This window comes from Mastomys coucha, unplaced genomic scaffold, assembly GCF_008632895.1.
Source record: "Mastomys coucha isolate ucsf_1 unplaced genomic scaffold, UCSF_Mcou_1 pScaffold18, whole genome shotgun sequence".
Classification (NCBI taxonomy): domain Eukaryota; kingdom Metazoa; phylum Chordata; class Mammalia; order Rodentia; family Muridae; genus Mastomys; species Mastomys coucha.
In genome coordinates this window covers 42781631-42803960 of record NW_022196900.1, presented here as the reverse complement: position 1 = coordinate 42803960, position 22330 = coordinate 42781631, and the positions used below count along the sequence as shown (strand labels likewise).

At 39.8% G+C, this 22330-nt stretch overlaps 1 protein-coding gene across 6 annotated transcripts in view; it reads left to right on the top strand.

Annotated features, from left to right (window-relative positions):
* The window catches only part of Frem1 (FRAS1 related extracellular matrix 1), a 160175-nt gene extending 141042 nt beyond the window's left edge, over window positions 1-19133 (top strand). For 4 of the 6 annotated variants that reach the window (XR_004120883.1, XM_031377755.1, XM_031377760.1 and 1 more), the window contains 8 exons: window positions 987-1136; window positions 2894-3117; window positions 3734-3781; window positions 4087-4251; window positions 4452-4580; window positions 5138-5253; window positions 13424-13509; window positions 16506-19133. Coding sequence is in view for 5 of the 6 variants with exons in the window: in XM_031377755.1 (XP_031233615.1) it covers window positions 987-1136; window positions 2894-3117; window positions 3734-3781; window positions 4087-4251; window positions 4452-4580; window positions 5138-5253; window positions 13424-13509; window positions 16506-16705 (1118 nt within the window). In the remaining variant the exon portion in view is untranslated. Of the gene's footprint in view, window positions 1-986; window positions 1137-2893; window positions 3118-3733; window positions 3782-4086; window positions 4252-4451; window positions 4581-5137; window positions 5254-8176; window positions 9703-13423; window positions 13510-16505 lie in introns of those variants that run through there. The other 2 variants (XM_031377754.1, XM_031377756.1) reach the window with 2 other exon arrangements.
* Window positions 19134-22330: the final 3197 nt, after the last annotated feature.

Below are 22330 nucleotides of genomic sequence, written 5' to 3'. Positions count from 1 at the left end.
TGGAAGCACCCACAGACAGGGGAGGCAGGATAGACGTCCAAGCTTTGGCCTAGAGCCTAAACTGTAAATGCGCTGCCTTTTGTCCCTATCTTAGCCTCTCACGCTACCAAACAGCCTTCAGCCTGCTTACCTCTGCCTTCACCTTCCCTTCTGAGTAAATCAGGAAGATGTACCCCAGTTCCCATCCTAAGAACTGCTGAGGATTGGGGCCGTTTCAGAAGTGTCTTCCAGCCTGAGTACTTTGTGTCTCTAACTAGGATTTGCCTTCCATCCTGATGGGACAGATTGACTGCTATATCTTAGCGAATGAAAACTTGTATTAAGTTCAGAAGATTATGGGGAATAAACTTGTTTGTACGTCATGATAGAAACAGAGAGGGGAAATGGAGGCTAGACCAGTCTATGTGTACAATCCTCAGCCCATACATTCTCTCTAGGAGAGTATCCAACTGCTGAGCAGTGCATTATCAGAAAACTCAGCCATGGGCTAGAAGATCTGGGGGTGGGGAGGGTAGCAGCCGATGCAAGTAGTTGGAATAAATGAATCACTTCAAGGATTCTGTGAGGTGCCTGAAGTACCATCCAAAAATCACTTCTGTCTGCTGCACCATCTTAAGATTTTATAACTATTGAGATTTCCAGATCGTAGTAACTATGTATTCTTAGGCACAGAGGGGATGGGGTTGGGAGAAAAATTATGTCTGGGATTTTTGTCTACTAACCTTTTTATTCCTCCCCCCCTGTGTAATGCAGCTTACTTTTTGTTACAGTGTTTGCATTGAAGGCCGGTCATCATTGTCCGGGAACAAATGCGGTCTTTTTATATTATTTGGGAGAACAGCGGGGCCTCAGTGAGTTGGTGGCAGTACAATAGCTCACTCGGGCTACTGCAGTCTAGCTGTAGACATGTTAATTAATATATTTCTCTGACACCTAGGTGATTGAAATAGCAATTAAAGAGTAATTAAAATGTTTACTTCTTGTAGGAATGTCAACTAAGATGTGGAATATAGCAATTACCTATGACGGATTAGAGGAAGATGATGAGGTCTTTGAAGTAATTCTGAACTCCCCTGTGAATGCGGTTCTTGGCACACAGACAAAAGCAGCAGTGAAAATTTTGGACTCAAAAGGAGGTATTCTTTTGATCCTCGTCTTGAAATCAGGAGCGGTCCTGGCGCCATGGCTGCTGCAAGCCAGCAGCCAACATGCTTGATAACACCTTCAAATCAAAATGCGTAATTTCTTGTCAAGAAAGCCGCCTCCACCATGACTCCAGTTTCTTTATTCTGGTTGGTGCTTCATGTGGTTTTTCCTCCTGCTAAGAGCAATGGCTGCAGCAAAGCAACAAGTCAGCGCCCTGGTTGCTTTTTTTTTTTTTTCCTAACCATTTGTTGTTCTCACCAAGGGGGAAACAATGTTGGTGAGAATCTATGGACAATTATTTTCCCCCTGAGTTTGCAGGGCTGTAATTATCGTCCTCTGTTAAGGAGAGCTCTCCGTGCCTAAAACAGGAGCCCCCACTGTAGTGTGACCAGGAAAATTCTAAGAAGGGAAGGAATTGGGGGAAAATAGACGTGAAGATGCAGCTGGCTGGGGATTTGGGGACAGCTGGAGAATACTAATGAATGACTTGGTGAGGAGAGCCAAACGGTTCTGGGAAGAGCCTGCTAGAGAACAACCTAGAAATAAAATGAAAGGCAAAGCCCTTGGCGCTCTGAGGGTTGGTTCTGCCAAAGTCCTTCTGCTTCTGGTTCCTTATCTATGTGACACTTTATGTGTCCAGCGTGACACTCCATTTCAAGCCCTTTTTAATGCTTGTCATACCCTCTGATCTGCAGTTTTCTCCTCACGTGTAATCTAATGTCCCCTCCCTCACCCTATAGTAAAAGTGGGTACTGTCTTTGCTCTGCACACCCACATTTCCATCTCCACACCACGTGTGCTTCTTTGCCTGCAGGAGTGCCCACTCACATTTCCTGTGGGAAATATACACATACAGAAATGCCCTGGACTGGGAATGTAGCTCAGTGGTAGAATGCTTGCTTAGCCTGTAAAAGGCTTGGTGCTTGATTCTCCGTGCTGCTAAAAATAATATAAATATCCAGACAGGTTCTTTCAGCAGGTCGCTTTTGTTTTCTTGTTAGTTGAGGTTTGTAATTGCGCTTTAATTTTTAATTCCTCTTTACTTATGGTTTGGTGGGGGAGGTCAGAGGACAACCTGTGGGAATCTGTTCTCTCCTATCATGTGGGTTCCCAGGATCAAACTGTGTAGTCAGCTTGGTAGAAAGCATCCTCACCTGCTGAGCCATTTCACTGGCCTAGTTTGCTTGTGGGCTATTTTCTGTGCCTTCCCAGAAATATTGATTGTTTCTAGTAGAAACTCTCTTAAGATTCACTAGGGTTTTGTTCCTTTAGAGTCGGTTGCAAAATTTTTATAGCTGCTGCTCAATCATGTGCTACCTTTAAACAATTCCAGTTTGTACCTCTAAAAGACTGGAGGAAAACCCAAATCCTTTCAAAGTGTTGGGAGTAGAGTGGCACTTGATCAGTGAATAAACCTTCCGTGTTGATGAGGATCACAGGAGGGAAGTGAGCCGGTTTCCTAAGTGTCTGGAATGATTATCAAACCATGACGATGATTTTCATCTATGATTTGTGGGATGGATTTCATGACTTTATAATCACCCCATCCATGTGCAGAAGGATACCGCTTTCCCAGGTGGAAACTGATGAAGAGAGAGGGAGTTTCTGGCAAATGGGAAAAAGGCAACATCTGGTGGGAAATTCATCCGTCTAGGTTTAATGACAAGCTGTTCCAGGAACCGTGTCAATGCCATCGCTTATGTGTTTGTGTAGTATACTGATCGCCTGCCATCTTGCATGCCTCCAGGACGGTGCCATCCTTCAAATTCCTTCAACCAAAGCAAGCACAGCACGTGGGGGAAGGGCCTTTGGCATCCGCTGCCCTCAGGCTCATCCTCACTCACCACTTCGGGTTCTCCTCCTCTGGAAAGAAGGCCTCCTCCATCTTTTACCAAAGGAGATGCTCTTCAGGGTTTTGGTCTCACAGACCTCTCTCAAAGGAAGATGACGACCCAGGGGAATGGCAAATCAGTAAGGATGAAGACGTTCTGGGAGGAGATGTGTGGGGATGTGTAATAAGTGCCTGAGACAGTGCAGAACTGTTTGAATTCTTATAGTGAGTTCTTTGTGGAGTCATGCAGTGCCTTTTATGTACAAATATCATTACGCTGACCCACTCCACTAACCATGCCAATTGAAGTGGTATTAATTCAGCCACGTGAATCCTGCTTTGGTTTCTTTTATGACCAAGATAGATAGGGAACAATCAGTGGTCCTAGCACAGAAGCACATTTAAGTGACCCCCGTGGGTGTGGAAGCTATGACTCCCACAAGGCACACTCTCATATGTGTGTTCATGCATGTATATGCATGTGTGTGTGTGTTCCTGAATCTTTCTGTGCTGCAGGTGCACTGAAAACTAAAGCCACCTCTCTGTCCAGCCTGTCAGAAAACAACATAACCCTGAGCTGTGGTTAGACATTGGTTAGACATTATGGTTTAAAAAATTCTATTGAACCCAGCATGAAAAAGAATCAATCATTAAATATTCTTTTAAGTTTTCAATTATTTCAGAACCTTACTAAAATATACTGCTGCTTGCTTTTTAAGTCGGCTTTGCACACATACTGTCTTTTGTTGCTTTCAGGTTCTCCCATCCTCTGTTTGTAGAAATGGAACAGACACCATCTACAATGTAAGCATAAGGAGTTGCTAAATGTCTTAAGTTCATAGATGTTTGCACAGTAGCGATACTATTATATCTTTCTCTTTGTCTATTTATCCGAAGTTTTTTTTTTTTCTGAAAAAGTTTTTTTTTTTCTAAGAAGATTGGGTGATTGAGAAAAATCCTTTTGTCTCTTTGCTTTGATACTGTCTTTGAAATGCTTATTATTATTATTATTATTATTATTATTATTATTATTATTATTATTAAAAGGTTTGTTTGTTCTCTCAATGCTTATTTTTCTCTCATTGTTTTTGTTTGTTGTTTTCCTCAAGTATCATGGTATAGTTTCCTTGAAACTAGAGGGTGACAGAATCTCAGCTCACAAACGGAAGGCCAAACTATCTATTGTCAGTCAGCCACGGAGGACAATCAAGGTGGCAGAGCTGCCGCTAGCTGATAAGGTGGAATCCACAGCTGACTCGCACCTTTTCAGACAGGTATGAAAGTCTTCCTTCCTTCCTGTTTGCTTTCCAGCAAGCTGTTCCCTGGACCATAAACACACTCCCTTCACAAAATGGGCCCTAAGTTGGGGGAGAGTTTACTTGACACAGGTGCTGCCCTGTCGATGAAGACCCAAGGGAGGAAACTGCTATCAGCTTACATGAAATCAATTCTAATCTACCACTCTTCCCCACAGGGTCTGTGGCCCTTGTTTCCAAAGAACTGTTCTGTGGAATTAAAGGGACTCCTTCATTTTGAAGAAAGCACCCACAGATTGTATCAATGTGATGGGATCTCCTGGAAAGCCTGGAGCCCCCAAACCAAGGTGGGACATTAGCTGTAGCTAACTAAGCACTTAAATATGCCATTTGCCGAGCTTACAGCCTGATTCAGTGTGTGATTCTCAACTCCAGTATGTCTTTTTCTTATTATACCTAGAAAGCCATGAGGGAAAAATGGTACCAAGTGACTTTTTAAGATCCAAAATATAAAGCCAGATGATGGCGGTACCCGCTTTGAATTCCTGCAGAGACAGGTGGATCTCTGAGTTCAAAGTCAGCCTGGTCTATAGAGTGAGTTCCAGGACAGCCAGAACTACACAGAGAAGCCCTGTCTGGGGGAAAACAACAATAACAACAACAATAAGAAGATCCAAAACATAGTATTAGATCAGTCAATTTTGTTTCATTATCATAATGTCAGTGCTATAAAATTGAGCCATCTCTGATTAAGGTGGTCCTTTCATTTATTTCTTAAGATGGGCAATTACAACTAGGGCTGCCTCTGCTCTGCTGAAGTGAGAAGGCTCACAGGCTTCCACTACGAGGCTGACATCAGATTATCAAGTCCATTTGGGTGTGAACATGCACAACTGTTTTACAGGGGCTGGAGGATAGATCCTGCCCAGCTGGATGGCTCCTTCATTCGGGCTACTGTCACATCTTGGTCACAAGGCAGAAAGGCACCTGGACCACAGCTACCCGAGCTTGCAGAGAACAGTAAGGGGTCGTATATCACACATGTCTGCCATTTTCCTTATTTTCACATGGAACTGTAGGCCTGCATAAGTCATTGACTAAGTATTGAACATCTAATGTCTGTCCAGCTTTGTCTAAGGAGTCTAAGGGGAGTTTGTAGTTTGGAATGGATTTGTGGCTGTCTTTGATACTTCTGTCTGCTAAGGTCTTTTCTGTTATGGCTGTACTGGTGCCACATTGTTTTCCGTTTCCTTTCATTTCCATCTTTTAAAGAAAGAGTCAAAGAACTTTCCTGAGTCAGCAGCACTATAAGTTCTGATATTTTCTCATCTCTTTGTTCCCCCTTCAAATGACAGACAGCCATGCCCACTGATTTTAAAGTATCTGGTAATGAAAGGCCTGGGCATCTGGCCTCGGGCAGCGTAGGAAGCACTGATGCCCATAAAGCCAAGCAAGTGGGACAAAGGCTTGTTGGGTAACAGTGAATAAATGATGACTTGTGGTCAGATCATGACAGCAACATTCATCTGATCCAGAAGGAATTTAAAAATGCATATGTAGCAATCCTTGACCCACCTTTTTATTTGATAACCTGCATATTATCCAAACAGTGCAATTACACTAATATGCACTCTTGTTAAAATTGAGACTACAGTGATTTCTAGTTAATATTGATCATATCTTATACTGTACCAAATTTAAAAGGGTGTGCTTATCAAAAGATACCATTAAGAAAATGAAAAGGTAAACCACATTCAGAAAAAGCTGTTCTTAAATCACATATCTGATAAAGCTCTAAAATAGGAGCTAAAGCTCCTATAAATTAATAACAAGATATGACTGAAATAAGAGCAAATGGGGCTGACGAGGTGGCTCAGGAGGAAGAGCCTGACAACTCGTGAAAGGGTGGAGAGAACCAACTCTATACACTGTCCTCTGACCTTTGCATACATGAAGTAGTATGTGTGCATCAGTGCACACAGAACATATATACAACTACAACAAAATTTTATAAGTGACTTAGCAACCTCACAAGAAAAAGAAACAAAATGTTCCTAAACAATTAAAAAGATCTGCAACATCATTAGAGATAAGGCAAGTGAAAATGAAAGCAATTTATACTTATAAATGATTAAAAATCATAAAATTACAAGGCCAGTGTTGACAAGGGTATAGTGCAAAGATAATTCTCATGGATTGTTATGCATGAAACCACACAATGGGGTGTCTACTTTGTGGGACTGTGTGACAGTTTTTAATAAAGCTATGTGCCCTCTAACTAAGTTATTCTATACCTAGCTACTTCACCAAGGGATTAAAACATGTGCTAGAAAATACAAAAGAATTTTATAAGTTTATTCATAATAAACGATAATAATGAGGGTCATTTTTGTTATTGGTTTTATAAAAGTGCTGGCTGTTTTCCCATCACTGAGATAACACATTTATATACATATAATATATAACTGAACCTCTGAAGCCTCCAACATTGTGGGTAAATTATGGATAAATAATATACAGAAAGTATACAGCTTTACATAAGAGAATATACATTACATGATTCCATGCATACATGTAGGGGAATCTAGTCTATGCTGCTTCAGTAATAAAAGGTTTTACCCACAATTGTCAGAGACCTAGACATAACCCCGAGAATTGTCCTTGTGGGAGGGGTGGGAAGGGTCTTCGTCTTCATTGGCATAGTTATTATGTGGATGTAATACCTTTGTCAAAATCCATCAAATTAAATATTTAATGACCTCTGCATTATTTGTAAACTTACCTAGTTGGATTTTTGTTCTGTTTCATTTTTTTGAGACAAAGTCTCACTGTGCTGCTCAGGCTAGCCTCTATATCATGGGCTCAATATCCAGATTTTCATAAAAAAGGATAAATAAAGTATTTAAAATCAGGAAGGTCAACCACATTTTTCTTGTCACTGGTGTATTTTATATTTTAACTGTAAATAGACTCATGACAGAGGTTAATCAGTACTTTTGGGGCAGTTGTTGGTAACTTGGTAATGGCATATAAATCCAGACATTTAGAACTCTTAAAATTAGTATTGTTTAACTTTATGTGTTGCCACAATGCTGCATGCTGGAGCATAAATGAGACATTCTTTTACTAAAACAATCAGGTAGCCTACATCTACTTGAAGTTCATCTAGGCCAATGATTCTCAACCTTACTAATGTTTTGAACCCTTAATACAGTTCCTCATGTTATGATGACCCTAACCATAAAATTATTTTGGTAGCTACTTCCTAATTCTAACTTTGCTATAATTATGAATTATAATGTGAATATCTGATATGTAGATGTTCTTAGTTGGCCCCTAAGAAAGGATTATTTGATCCCCAAAGGGGTTGCAGCCCACAGGTTGAGAACCATTGATCTAGGGCATGGTAAACTGGAGCAATGATGGCTTTCTTGCCTTTCACTCCTTGAGAGGTCTGGGTGTTAACCTGAAAGCTGTCTGGGCTAGCTAGGAGAAAGATGCTTCAAAAGGAGAGGGTCATTACTGGCAGAGGGAGAGCAGTGGACATACCCAGCAGTGGTGGTTGTCATGGTCATAGGGTGTGGGGATTTCTTGGTAAAATGTGGACAAACAAAACAGAACTTCCCAACTTTAAACTCGAAAGTAGTTTTATTTGGTTCATCTTCCATTTAACTGTGGCTGGCTCTCAGTGGTTAGTTAGAGCCTGACCAGTGACATCAGTCACTCCCTTCCAGTGATTCTCAAAGGACACTTAAGTATGCAGTAAATCAGTACTTAATAAGCTTTCAGGGTTAGTTGTAATATTTGTGTGGGTGGGGGTTGAGGTGAGAGTGGGGCCTGTTTAGGTTTGACTCTGGAGGCTAGAAGTTAGGTTAGGGTTCTTCCTCGGTCACTATCTTAGGTTGTTGTTGTTGTTGTTGTTGTTGTTTTTAATTTTTTTTAGATATGATCTATCACTGAACCCTGAGGTCACCAATTCAGATTTGATGGCCAGCGAATGCCCATTACCCATTGGTCTCTCTGTCTTCCTACCACTGGGATTAGAGGCATGCTCCTCTGTGCCCAGCTTGTGGATCCTGGGAATCCAAACTCAGGTCCTGTGCTTGTAAATCCATCACTTTATTGGTTGTGAGTCTCCCAAACACCCATGATTACCTTTTCTTTTTCTTTTTGAACATTTGTTTATTCATTTTTGTTGTGTTGGAGAAGAAACCCAGAGCTTGATAAATTATGGACATACACTCTACTATTACTAAGCTATACCCCAGACTCTTCTTAATTGTTAATACTGTGAGAAAATAAAGGAGTCATGTACTGGGAATTGTCTCTGCATCCTTACAAAGATCTTGGTGAAAGGTAGCCAGGTGTTTTGGTGTGTGTGTGTGTGTGTGTGTGTGTGTGTGTGTTTATTCCAATGTCTATTTCTACTCTTGATTCTGAAATCTTGATCATCTAATTTCTAAGTGTTACAAATCCTTGTTACAAAATCCTGCTCCTTTAGGGTAGCCCTGCTGATGCCTTCCTGTTGATAATCCTGTCAGTCTTTAAAATTTTTATTGTATTGATACATTTTATTACAGCCGAGTTTTAATGGTTAGCAGCCTTCTAGTTGCGGGGAGTCCCTTCATAGTTCTATTAATACTGTCTGGTTTACTCATGATCGTCATAAACACAAGGCTGAAATTAAAGGCCTGCCTCTTCACTCATACGTTTAACCTCAGACTTCGTCTGCAATTTGGGTTAAGCACTGCCAGCCTGACCTGGCTAGCCTGACCCAGTTCTGTCTGCCTCTCCAATGACACCTTACTTGTATATTATATGTTGTCATTTATAGAATTCTGTCACAATCCATCACTTCTGCCAGGGTAGCCAGTATCAATACCCACAATTTATAGACTGTAAGACTTGTCTAAGGAAGCAAAATCAGCTGCTTGTTGTCATCTAAGCAAGGAGAGAGAAAGGGCTTTCCCACTACACTCCCCAAGGCGCTCAGAGCATAGGGTAGTTCTCGCTACACGTGCACCGATAAGTGTGGCTATTTTAAATCTGTGATAGGCAAACCCATCACAAGCCTTCGGAATTGTGTATTTTAAAGTCTTGTATCACTCCCACAGCAAAGAAATAAAACTTGAAAATCGAAAGTGGCTAACCCTTTCAGGGAAAACCAAAAGTATAATAAGGTTTTGAGTTTATAGATTCATGTTGTAACTTTTTGTTGTGGAATAAAGTGAGTCTAGACTAGACCATACTTTTAAAAACTGTTCTTTAATATTGGTCTCATAGCCTAACTAATCCCTAGCTAATTCCTCATTGATTAGGGAATGGACACCATAGCTCAATTCAATTGACTTTCATGGCAAGATGCATTTGCTGTAGGTAATATTGTAGACTTTCAGATCATTTCTCTCCCACATCTCTTTCTCATAAAGCTCTATTAAGAATTTAGAAGATTTTTTTTTTAAATTTAAAAGTTTAGATTTAGCACTTACTAAGTTCATATCTTACTGTAAGTCCAGTTAAGAATTCCTCCAGGGATACACAAAGAAACCCTGTCTCGAAAATACAAAAAAAAAAAAAAAAAAAAAAAAAAAAAAAAAAGAATTCCTCTGGCCATAAATAGGAGTTTCAAGCAATATCTGTTTACTGCATATAGCAGAATATGATTGACATTTGGAAATACTGTAAATGGAAGATTGATTTTTGTCCTGAAAAATGTCCTCTCATGCTTCAAGAGGGCACATCAGAGTGGGCACAGCTCTCAGATCAAACATGATTTCAAAAGCAGCTCTAGAACTACTATTGTTCACATTATTTCCAAGCTATTTAGTATTTATTTTTCTCCGGGAATTGTTTTAGGGATGTATTTTAAGAAAGCAACTAACTAGCAATAAAACAAACTCAAGCTGTACATTATTTATTTACCTTATAGCTAGAAAACTAAACAGTTTATCAAACACCCTCTTTGATGATATTCTAGGGTGTGTAAGGTCATGTGACATGTCAGGCATCACCAGAAATGTCCATTTTAGTTGACATATTAAATATTTTACTTGACTGCATTTGCATGGTACCTGAGCATGCATCTGCTTTCAGAAGGACAAGGAGAATGATTAGAAATGTACACACTGGTAGAAGTCACTTTTTAAAAGGCCACTGGGAGATTTAAACAAATCATGTGATTCTAGGAGGAACATCTGGGAGGTAACAAGACTCCTCTCCAGCACGACTTGTCTCTCAATCCTGACTACTGCTCTGCCATTCAGCACACTTCAGTCGTGCCCAGGGTCTCCTGTTTCCATCACCCAATACTTTCTGGTTTATTTTTATCGTGTTCACCAGTCTTGTTGGCTTGAAAGCGGGTATTTCTCTAGGGATTGTCAATCCTTCTCGTGAAGTTAAAGTCACACATTTTATGTTCTGTAATTTGAAGCTGTGCTTTATCATGGGATATTTTAGTAGATAGCTTTAGATTCCATGCTTAGAATCAGTACACATACAGACTGTTTTGATTGGACTGGAGGGACCGTTATTTTATACTGTGCTGTTTCCTTCAGTTCCCCATGGTATGTGTCTGATTTTTTTTTTTTTTTATTTCCAGAGGGTCATTTACAATGCCCGTGTTTCAATGAGAACAGTAAATTGTATGTTATCCCTTGTCTCTAATCAGATTACTCACTCAGTGCAATCGTTATCTCCCATCTCTGTGCTTCCCCATTGGTGTTTTATTATTTTTCTAACCCAAAGGAGCCAGACTGCTAGATTAGGCATTTCTTGAATTTACATATTGTAATCTCATCTGCTCATTTCCTAAGGCAGTCATTGTACATTTGGTAATTCTATTATTATAGATCATTATCTATGATGCCATTTCCCTGTCCCACAGGAGCGTCTGGAACCCCTGCTGGCCTGTCCTTAAAGAGTTGCCCTGAAATATCAGTACTTATACAAAACCTTTTGAAGAAATAGATGTTTGTTTTTATAGCCAGGAAAAGTGAAGCTTCTGTTTCCAACCCCAGACTTTGAAAGCCTTCACATTTTAGAGTTTCTGAAGGGTTTTTAATGTATGTGTTACCTATAGATTTCAATTTCACAGCTATAAACACTCATGTCTATACAGATAGTATCTACCTTATTTTATAAGTCTTTGAGCAAAATGAACAGGAATTTTTCTTTTTATTTAAAATGATCATATACATGCCAAAACATTTGTTTTGTGAATTATTGCTTTGATATTTCGCCTAGATAAGAAACAGCTATTTTTCTGCCTGGCATTCTTCTTTTTCTTCTCCTTCTCCTTGTTCTTGTTCTTGTTCTTGTTCTTGTTCTTGTTCTTCTTCTTCTTCTTCTTCTTCTTCTTCTTCTTCTTCTTCTTCTTCTCCTTTTCCTCTTCCTCCTCCTCCTTCTCCTCCTCCTCTTCCTCCTTCTCCTCCTCCTCTTCTGTCCTCCTTTCTCCTCCTCCTTTCTTCTTATTTTGGTGGGGATAATTCTTGGTTTTTTTTGTAGAGTTAAACAAGAAACTAGAACTATATTTAAGTAGTTAAAATACATTTTACACAGTTAAAATACATTTTACAAAGTCTGTTTTAAAGATAGTTTCAAAAACTTTCAAGCAGGGGAGAAGCTAAGTATCCAGGAATGAACTCCTTTACCCATCGGGGAATGGCTGTGAGGTTGGTGGTGATAAGTAAGAAAATTACCAGGGAAGGGACAGAGGGAATCTGCCATTCCCGTTCTTAGTCCAGTGCTCCACAGGGATGAAATAGCCCAAGTCATTTAATACAAGTCAAATATTATGTATCTCAAGCCCGAGCACACAGGATACCCACACTGGACATGAGGGATGTCTCTTGTAGCTGCTGTGACTGTCAGCCATGAGCCAGCAGTAAATAATGGGTTCAAAACCAAGTCATAAAGTCCAACTCCAGCAGCCTGCAGCTCTCTAGCAGTCTTACAGATCTCAGAAGGCCTATAAAGCACCGTTGAATTATAGAATAGCAAAAATTCTGTGTTAGTGGAGGGAAAAATCATTAAGAAACAAATTATAGCTACTATAGATGATAGGTTGGAGAAATATATCTGGATTTTGGAAAGACATGGGCAAAATGAATAAAGTTTAGCTCAGCAATGGTTTAACTTTGTGTCGCCATTTTCTACCCTACTTGTCTTCACATCAATAAATGTTGATCTGTCAGGACAGTCATCATGGCTTTATTTTCTTGTCATTTGGCTTAACATTTTTCTTCTTCTGTCACTTATGTGGCACGTGGTCCATGAGTACCATGGTATACATATGGAAGTCAGAGGATGACTTAGAAAATATCCTGCTTCGAATAACTGTACATCTACAGGCACACTATGCTGCTATGATAGAGGCAGATGTTATGTATTGCTTCCTCTTTGAACTCATTTATTTTCAAGAAGAAAATAACCTACTGGTTTTTTATTGGAGTGCTTTTAGAGAGCTTTAAATAAGCTCCACTGGAGAAGTCAGATAACAGAATGCCACTTACAGAGATAATTCAGATGGCTTCAGTGTGATTCACAGAGCATTCTATTTTGAGGGAAAATGGTGAGTGCTGGCAGGAAGAGAGTCTCTAACTTGTGTAAAATGGATGAGGTTTGACAAGGGAGCTAGTTCCATTTCATTGAGACATGGAACGCCTTGTGCTTATGGGGTTAAGTAAACACACCAACCTCAAAATTCAGACATCAAGCCGTATTATTTGGGAAGAAATCGGGGTAACATGCTAATCAAATTAAGTGAATGACTGTCAAATTCATACCAGCTAAAAAGTTTTTCCTGTAGGAGGATCAGAAGTTCAAGCTCTGTGTAGACTTTGGGGCTAGCCTGGGTTACATGAGACCCTGTCTCCAAGAAAGAGGAGAAACAGGATAATATTCTTCAGAATATTTTGATATGAAGTAATTGATCTAAATAATCTTTGCAAGTTGACACTTATTAATTTCCAAGAAACTATTTTAATTACACTGAACTATGATGTAAATAGAACCCATGTATAACATAACACTACCTTTGCTCTTGCCCATGCCCATCAAAGCTAAGCTAGAGTGTTAAAATCTTGAAAGAGCTTTTTCTACATATTTGCTAGTTTTCTTTGTTACGCACATCCTATGAGCAGCAATGTAAACACTGTCACTGAGACTCCTATTTTCCCTTGTGCATGTGCAGGCACCACGGCGACCTTGTGACCGTCTTCTCCAGGAGTCATATGCAGTGGCTATGGGCAATCAGTGGAAGAAAGCCCTTCTGGATAGGTAAGTATCTACACTCATGCAAGCAGGAAGCAAGCACACAAGCAGCAAAGGAACTGAGGCCCACTGCTCCCTTCTGCTAGCCAAGTGATTGTAACGTATGATAGCGTGGACTAGTTAGATGCTCAGTCAGTTGAACCCATCATAAGGCCTGGAGTATGACTCAGTGACAGGTCATATCCTGAGCACATGCAAGACTATGGCTTCAGTCCCTAGCAGCCCAGGTGGGCGGGGGAATGACCATGTTTTGGCCTTTTGGCCGAGTACTTTCATTCTTGGACATCTATGTCAAAGACATAGGGATATGGTCAGGTTGACATAAAAATCCAACACATGGCATTTCTAAAATTCAAATATTTAGAAATAGCTATAGAGCAAATTACAACATGCCTATGTGAAAGTGAAGTTATTATTTATTCTTAAATTATCTAGTAAAGCTGTAACAAAGTGTCACGTGTATATATTGATTGATTAAACAATTGACTAAACGACTATATATGTATTAATAAGATATAGTACATCACATTTGTGACCAGGCACTAAGTGAAAAGGAAGAATTCATAGACATATAAAGCATGGAATAAAAAAAGAAATTTATGTGCAAGCTGGATAGATAGATAGATAGATAGATAGATAGATAGATAGATAGATTGTAGAATTACATGCTAAAGTTAGACATTATTTATCTCTAACCAACAATACAGGTAATTTGACTTTTAGTCTTTGAGTTTCCAAATGTTTAATATTTTCTCTAATTTTTACAGTTATAACAATCTTTACAAGTTACTTCTGAGACAGAATTCTCAAGGCACATCTGAGGCAATGTTCCCACTGCTGCCTTTGAGACACTGTATTTGGGGTAACAATTATAAAGCCGGTCTTTGGTTCTCAATTTTTTTTTCTGTAAATTTCATTGGGTCTTTAAATCCAGACTTGGTCTAAGAGAATTGAGTTAGTCTGGAGCATAATTTTTCTGTATGTCCATAATGATTTCGTATGTCCTGATGTTCACAAAAGCACATGTGATCTGATCAATAATCCAAGGAAATAACCCAGTACAGATCAGGGCGTTTCCAACTGAAATGGCAGTGGAGGAAGGCAGCATGCTGGTGGCTCGAATGGTTGTCACAGTTAGACCTGACTGACAAGATGTCAGACTACTCTGCGATCACAGAGAGTTCCTCTCTCACACTTCTTTTCTTTTTAAAAATTCTATTATGAGAAGTAGGGAGAAGGCTTCCTTAAGCAAATGTTACAGATACTTACAACATTCAAGTCTAATTTTCAGAAATTGCCAGTGGGTGTAGAGCAGCAGCGAGAAAAGAGGCTGAGTTTTCTTGGAGTTGTAGCAGATTGAAACATGTTAAGCTCCAGACAAGAAATGATATGTCATCATCTACTTCAGGATATGAAAATGAAGGTTTTTAAAGAACGAGAACAAGGAATAATAATGGGTGACAAAATGTCTGTTTCCCTGTGATAGGAGCTTTGTGGGTAGGTGACAGGGATGATAATAATAGCCACCGGGGCTAGAGAGATGATCCAAACTGTTAAGACCACCACTGTCCTTGTGGAGGACCTAGGCTTGGTTCATAGAACCCATGTGGCAGCTCACAGCCATCTGTAACTCAAAGTCCAGAGAATCTCATGCCTTCTTCTGGCCTCTTCTGGCACTACACATACATAATACATAGACCTCCATGTACACAAAAATACTTATAAACATAATACTTATAATACATATAATATATAATACATAAATACCATACATAATACATACTTATAATACATAAAAGCAACATACCTATATACATAAAATAATAATAAATTGAAAAAATAATATCAGCCATTAGTAAGCACCAAGATATGCTAAAGGGGTTTTTAAATCTTAAATTAAAATATAATTACAGAATTTTCCCCATCCCTTTCTTCCCTCTAACACAGTGGTTCTCAACCTGTGGGTTGCAACCCCTTTCAGGATTGAATAACCCTTTCACAGGGGTCACCTAAGAACATTGCAAAACACAGATATTTACATTATAATTCATAACAGTAGTAGAATTACAGTTATGAAATAACAACAAAATAATTGTATGGTTGGAGGTCACCACAACATAAGGAACTGTATCGCAGAGTAGCAGAATCAGGAGTGTTGAGAACCATTGTATAACATTTCCTGTTCCCCACTTGCTCATTCTCAAATTTATGGCCTCTATTTCTTTAATTGCATATATTATATATTATAAATGTGTACACATACATATGTATATATATTCTTGAACATATAAATACAACCTGTTCAGTCCATACACTGTTACTTGTATGCATAGGACTTCATGTTTGACTAGTTGGTATTGAAGAACCAGTTGGAGGGTTATTGCATGAGAGACTGTTTCTCCTACTCTCAGCATTCTTTAGTTGCCTACAGTTGTTTGCCTATGGTAAGAATTTTACATGGGCTATCATCTTTAATCTTCAATAAAACTGTATATACTGTTTTTATGCCTATTCTTTAGATGCAAAAACTAAAACTCAGAAGGATTGAGTAACCTACCCAAAGAGGGCAGAATCTGCTTGGCACCAAAGTCTAATACTCCTAATTGTGTGATATTCTGTCCTCAGATCTTCTTGGGTCAAGAACTGGAACTCATATTCACTTACAATTCTGCTTAGTACCATAGGCCAAGGCAGGTCTGGTGGTTCACACGGATAATTACAACTATTTGGAGGTCTGAGGTAGGATTGGAGGTCTGAGGTAGGAGGACAGTGTGTTCAAGACTAACTGGGGAATTTAGTGAGACCATACCCCAAAAGCAAAAAAAAAAATAAGACAGCAGAGGAGGGAACCTAGCCCAGTGGTAAAGCACTTACCTAGCTGGTATAAAGAAATCAATTTCATACCAGTTCTGAGAGGAGCAGAAAAAAAGAAATAGGTGAGCTATGGTACCTGAGTTTAAATGTAATAAAAATATTTGGCATGTTCTCTTGGCTCACCTTAGGCTTGAAGAATCAAGTGCGAACTGGCCACTGGGAGTGGATCGGAGGTGAACCTGTTGCTTTCACCAACTGGAGGAGAGGGCCCCCTCTGCACCCGAAACATGGAAAGAACTGCGTTTTGGTTCAGAAAAGGGGGCAATGGCAGTCAAAGAACTGTAGCAAAGGCAAGGCTCACAATTTTGTGTGCTCAAGGAAACTCTGAACATAACCTGAGATTTTTCACCTATTTACAAGATCTATGTGTATTGCTCAGTGGAAATGCATTGTTGTGGCTGGCTGGGCATGTCTTTGCGAGTCTGTCAAGTAAACCTGGAAGCTAAATCAGCAGTCCTTGGGAGATGACTGTATGAATGTGCCTTTCACGATAGGATACAAGTTCGATATCTCAATATTTTTCTAGATAAATGTCTGCAATATTATAGATTATAATATTTGCTTCTTCTAGAGGACTCAGACTTTTTCCTATGCTGACTCTCAGGCAGTACAAATTTCCATGGAGCTTAAACGCATTTGTCTGTAGACCTCAAGTGAGTCCACCTAGAAAGATCAGTATTGCAGGTGCTTCTACCACAGAGTTTGAGTGGACATAGCCCTGTAGATCCATTCAACCAAGGTTGAATGCCAAAGGTTGGCTTGTTTCCTTAGGCCCTTTAAATGTGAACTTAAAACCAGAGGCCATGTGTAGACAAAGGTGCTCTGTTTTGAATGGAAGAGTCTTGCAGGAGGATGTTCAACTATACAGGTCTAGTGAGGTAGGGGCAGAGGCCTGCCTCTATTGGAGAGCTCAGCTGGAGGCAATGCTCTACCTCTACTAGGGAGATCAAACCATTCCACTCAAGAAACACATTACATCCCAATACAATTAAAGCATTGTGCCATTCCTTGACTAAATATTGGGTTTTCCCACCTTCCAAGGTCATGTGAACTTTGAAGTAGCAATATCTTCATCTCTAGTTACTATGTTGCCAAGTATTTGAAAGGATCTATGGAATAAGGAGTGTATATGAGTATGGTTGACATACAGAAGAAAAGTGCCACGCCCTCAGAAGCACCCTCATGAACTGTTCTGATGACCAAAGAAAAATAAGACTGGAAACAGATCCTTTGAAGGGCCACAGCACACTCTCGGAAAGGGTTTTGATATGACTTTGAACCTTTAAAATCTGTAATATTTGCAGAGATACTCTTCTAACTAGATTCTCTAATAAAAGGTCCCTTATTAATTTATAAACTCAGTTGAGTGAAACATCTTTGTAGCAATGAAGCATGCTGTGCATCTCTCAACCATCCCGTCTGGAACCCAGGGTTAGTTATAGGAAGTTAGAACATCCTTTTTTGAAATGTTTATTAAAATTTTTCTTTTCATAATCTCTAAAAAAATACAGCTGTGCCAAATATAACCTGTCATATGAGCACCAGTGTAACTTTAGAATTAAATGAGGTGTTCAAGTAGACTAGAGCTTTAGGGCAGACTTTTTAAATAGAATAATAATATCTCGAGTGCTATAGACACTAAAAATGGCTTAAGGAAGTCGTTCCAGTTTCTGGATATAAAACATGACAGGCTTCCTTCATTCCTGCTCATTTATCAAAGTTTCGGTTCATAGAAATTTTTACCTAAGGTTAGGATAAGGCTCAGACATTCTGTCTCTTGCTGAAATCCAGATGTAATTGCAGAGCCGGGTGCTCTTAGCTCACAGAGGTTTGGAGAAGTCTGTAGACAGTAAGTGCGAAGGTCTGTGGAACATAAGGATCCTTTAGTGTTTAACCCAAACAGGCCAAATCCTTCCTTCACTCTGGCTCCAGCCAAGATCCTTGTCATCTCCTAGCTTCTGCACTGTGTAAAGTTAGGATTCAGAGTGCAGGAAAGAGGGCGGAGCTCTCCGGTTCTGAACTTGAGGAATTCATTCTAAAGCTGTGTGCACTGTTAAAGCTGGAAATACAGAACTAGGCCAACCATGTTCAACCTGGGTGGCATGGTTAGTTTATTCCACTTTCCTGCACTGAAAATGGTGTGGCTGTCATTGTAAGTGGTTAATATAGGGAATGGTTTGGGGTTTATATCAATTAGGAAGAGACCATTTTGAAATTTTCTTGATCATGAAAGTTTTATCAAAATGAGAAATCGGGTCTAGGTGATTAGAAGAATGCACAAGTTCAGGCAAGCTTAGCTTCTGGACACACTGTCAGGGTTGAGTAGGAAAGGCTGGAGATCCAGTAGCCAAGGACATACAGCAGAGGTCTAACTTGAATGACCACTCAGGAATTTCTTATGTGCAACGACATACATGCATCTTAATGGTATATAACTTTTAAATTTTGTTCTGATATTTGATCCTTAAAGAATACGTAGTATATGTTGATTGAAGATCAATCTTAAAGGCCGGTGCTAATTATTCCCTCCCCTTCGCTGGAGTGGTACAAACCAACTGAGCAACCTTTATTTGTATTTCTAGTTTAGTTTATTTTTAGCACAACCCAAATACGCACGTATTTTAATGAACACTGTGGCTCTATGTAATTTAATCATCAACTGGTGCTGACTAATTTCTGTAAGGAAGTAGCATATTAAATGTACTGTATCCAATGTTGTGTCAAAGCCAATAAAGTAAACATGTCTAATTCTCAGATACTGTACCTTAAGTTGGTTGTCTTTTACATTTTTCATGGGGCCTCACAGGTATCAATTTATGTTTCCTTGCTTTGCCTTTTCTTTTCTTTTCTTTTCTTTTCTCTTTTTATTATTTTCTTTATTTACATTTCAAATGTTATCCCCTTTCCTGGTTTCCCCTCTGAAACCCCCCTATCCTCTTCTCCCTCCCCCTGCTCACCAAACTACCTTCTCCCACTTACTGGCCCTGGCATTCCCCTACACTGGGGCATGGAACCTTCACAGGGCCAAGGGCCTCTTCTCCCGTTGATGACTAGGCCATCCTCTGCTATACATATGCAGCTGGAGCCATGAGTCCCACCATGTGTACTCTTTGGTTGGTGGTGTAGTCCCTGGGAGCTCTAGGGGTACTAGTTAGTTCATATTGTTGTTCCTCATGACAGTCTTTCACTGCATAGTTTAGACTGTCCTTGAGATGTCATGATCCTCCTGCTTCAGTCTCCCAAGTACTATTATTACAGGCATGTGCTGCCATCGGATTGGATCTTAAGGAGGCTATTTTTTTTTTTTTGCGACTAGCTATTAGTTATTAGCTTCTATGCATTCATATAGTATTTGTTCAGTAGTACTGAATATGCAGCCGACACCTGGCACTGTCTTACAAATCTAGAGCTACAGTGCTGGGTGGAATAAGAAAAGCACAGTGTGTAGGTGCAAATTTCTAAAAGTTTTAAAGCCTGGAGAACTTTTTTAAAATTTGTTTGTTTGTTTTTGTTTCTCAAGATAGGGTTTCTCTGTGTAACCTTGGTTGTCCTGGAACTCACTCTGTAGACCAGCCTGGCCTGGAACTCAGAGATCTACCACCCTCTGCCTCTAGAGAACTGGGATTAAAGGTGTGCACCACCACTGCCCAGCTGACCTGGAGAGCTCTGGACCAGAGAGGGTGTTGCTGTGAAGCTTGATGATTAAGTCACCTCTCTTCAGGCTAGGAGGGAAGCGCACTCAGGCCAACTGCTCAGGCTCATTTCTGTGGTACTCTCTCTAGATTAAGAAATGGGTCTTCACTCCCAAAGCTTATCATAAAGGCCAGGCATCACTAGTCCCAGTACTTCTGAATTCATGCCTCCCTGAAGGAGATGGGAATGAAGATTTTTAAATTTAGTTAATTTGTTCTGGCTTTTCTCCCGAAACAATAGGCAGTTTGTGTCTCTCTCCCACAGGTTCCTGGAGCAGCAGAAATTGAAGAGAGATCTTTGATATCTTATCTGTTACTCCCATTTTACCGAGGAGAACACCGAGGTCCTCTGAAGTCAAAATTTCTTCCTCTGGTCTACAGAGTGAAGAAAGCAACGTCAGGACTGACATCTTAGAAATGATAGGCAGCAGGATGGGGGCATAATTCAATGAGTAACATGCTTGCTATGTTTATCTAGAACATACTGAGAACATGTATGTTTTTCACCACCACTCATGTAACAAGCCAGTGTTGGGGCTTGTACTTGTAATCTCAATGCTGGGGAGATGGACACTGGGATGTCCCTAGGGCACTCTGGCCAACCTGGTCTAATGGATAAGATCAGCTCCAAGTGAAAGGTCAATTCTGGCTATTATGCACTTACCCCCATCACACATACACACACATACCAGCTTCTGTGTGCATAGAGTACACGCACACACTGGCCTCTATACACATTTGGAAGGCTGAATCTCTTTCAATTGTAATATTCAGGTGGCTTTATTGTGTTCTAGCACAATATTTTTGAATAGTGTTATAAAATTTATGAAAGACACACCCAAAACCATATGTTGTATGATTCTATGTATATGAAATGCCTAGAATAGGCAAATATATAAATCCAAAGTGGACCTGAAGCTTTCAAAGTGTTGAGAAATTGAGGGTTGAAACTGACTCGGCATAGAATTTCCTTTTGAGGAGTTGGAAATACTCTGAGATTAGGTCCTGGTGATGATTATACAATCTAGTAAAAATAGTAAAAACTAGTGCAGTGAATATTTTATTTTATAATTTGTTGAGGTGCTGGAAATTAAAATCAGCACATATTAAGTAAGCATTCTGCCACTGACCTTTATCCCCAGCCCCAGAGAGAATACTTTGTGTTGATGAATTTCAAACTGTGAAGTGTTATGAAAAGTCTCCAGATAAAATTCATTTCCAAAAGCTGGAAGGGACGTTGGATCTGCTGTGTGTTTACTTACTCAGACACACCTTCCCCTTTAAGCCTGATGCTCACCCAGAGTCTGTTTGCTTGTTTGTATCATTGGTTCATGGACAAGGGATGCTAAATTTGACATAGTTTTTGAAATTGCTTCACTGGTCTTCTTCTCCTCCCTCCCCATCTATCGTGGCAAAGAACCACCACTAATAGCGTGTGTCTGGATGTCAGTAATGTCCAGAACGCCATGATTTTCATGAAATTAACTTTACAAGCCTTTAGAGTAGGATCGTTCAGGAAATGAATATACTATCCTCATAACTTACACAGGACTGTTCATTTTGAGCAGCTTTTATAGGCCCTATACTCCAGGAGGTAATAAAATTCCGTTTATCTTAAGACAGAAAGGAACAAAGATCAACCAACACTTCCATTAGAGGCCTCATGGCAACCTGCAGCACTTTCCCAGGACTGCTCCCTGGGTCCACCTTTCCTTCCTTCTCTCTCCACCTGCATTTTGGCCTTCAAAGGGCATTCCGGCTCAACTTGCTGTATAGAAAAATCACGTTACGACTGAAAACTACATGCTGCTTATAAAAAAACATACTTTTAATTTAAATACGCAATCCATGCGAAGCAGAGGAGTTGAAAGAGATCTGCCACCTTAGACCTAGTCGAAGCTGGAGTGGCTATGTTAATGTCAGCCAGCATAAATTTTAGAGCAAAGAATATTGCCAAGGATAAGGAAGATTAGTTTATTATGCTAAGGGATAGATCAGTAATGGAACCTTGTGGTTGGAAGCATACATGCATTTGGTAACAAAGTTTAGAAACATGCAAGGCAAAAGCTGATAGAAGGGAGAGAAGTGGACAGATGGGTTTTCACAGTCAGACATGCCAATCCCCGTTCTTTAAGGTCAATAGAACGAGCAATGGGGAAATCAACCAGAGTGCAGGATCTTCCTGCTGCTCACTACAACAGTGTAATAGAGATTTCTACAAGTACCCAGAAGTATTGCAGTTAATCTTTAAGTGCATGTGA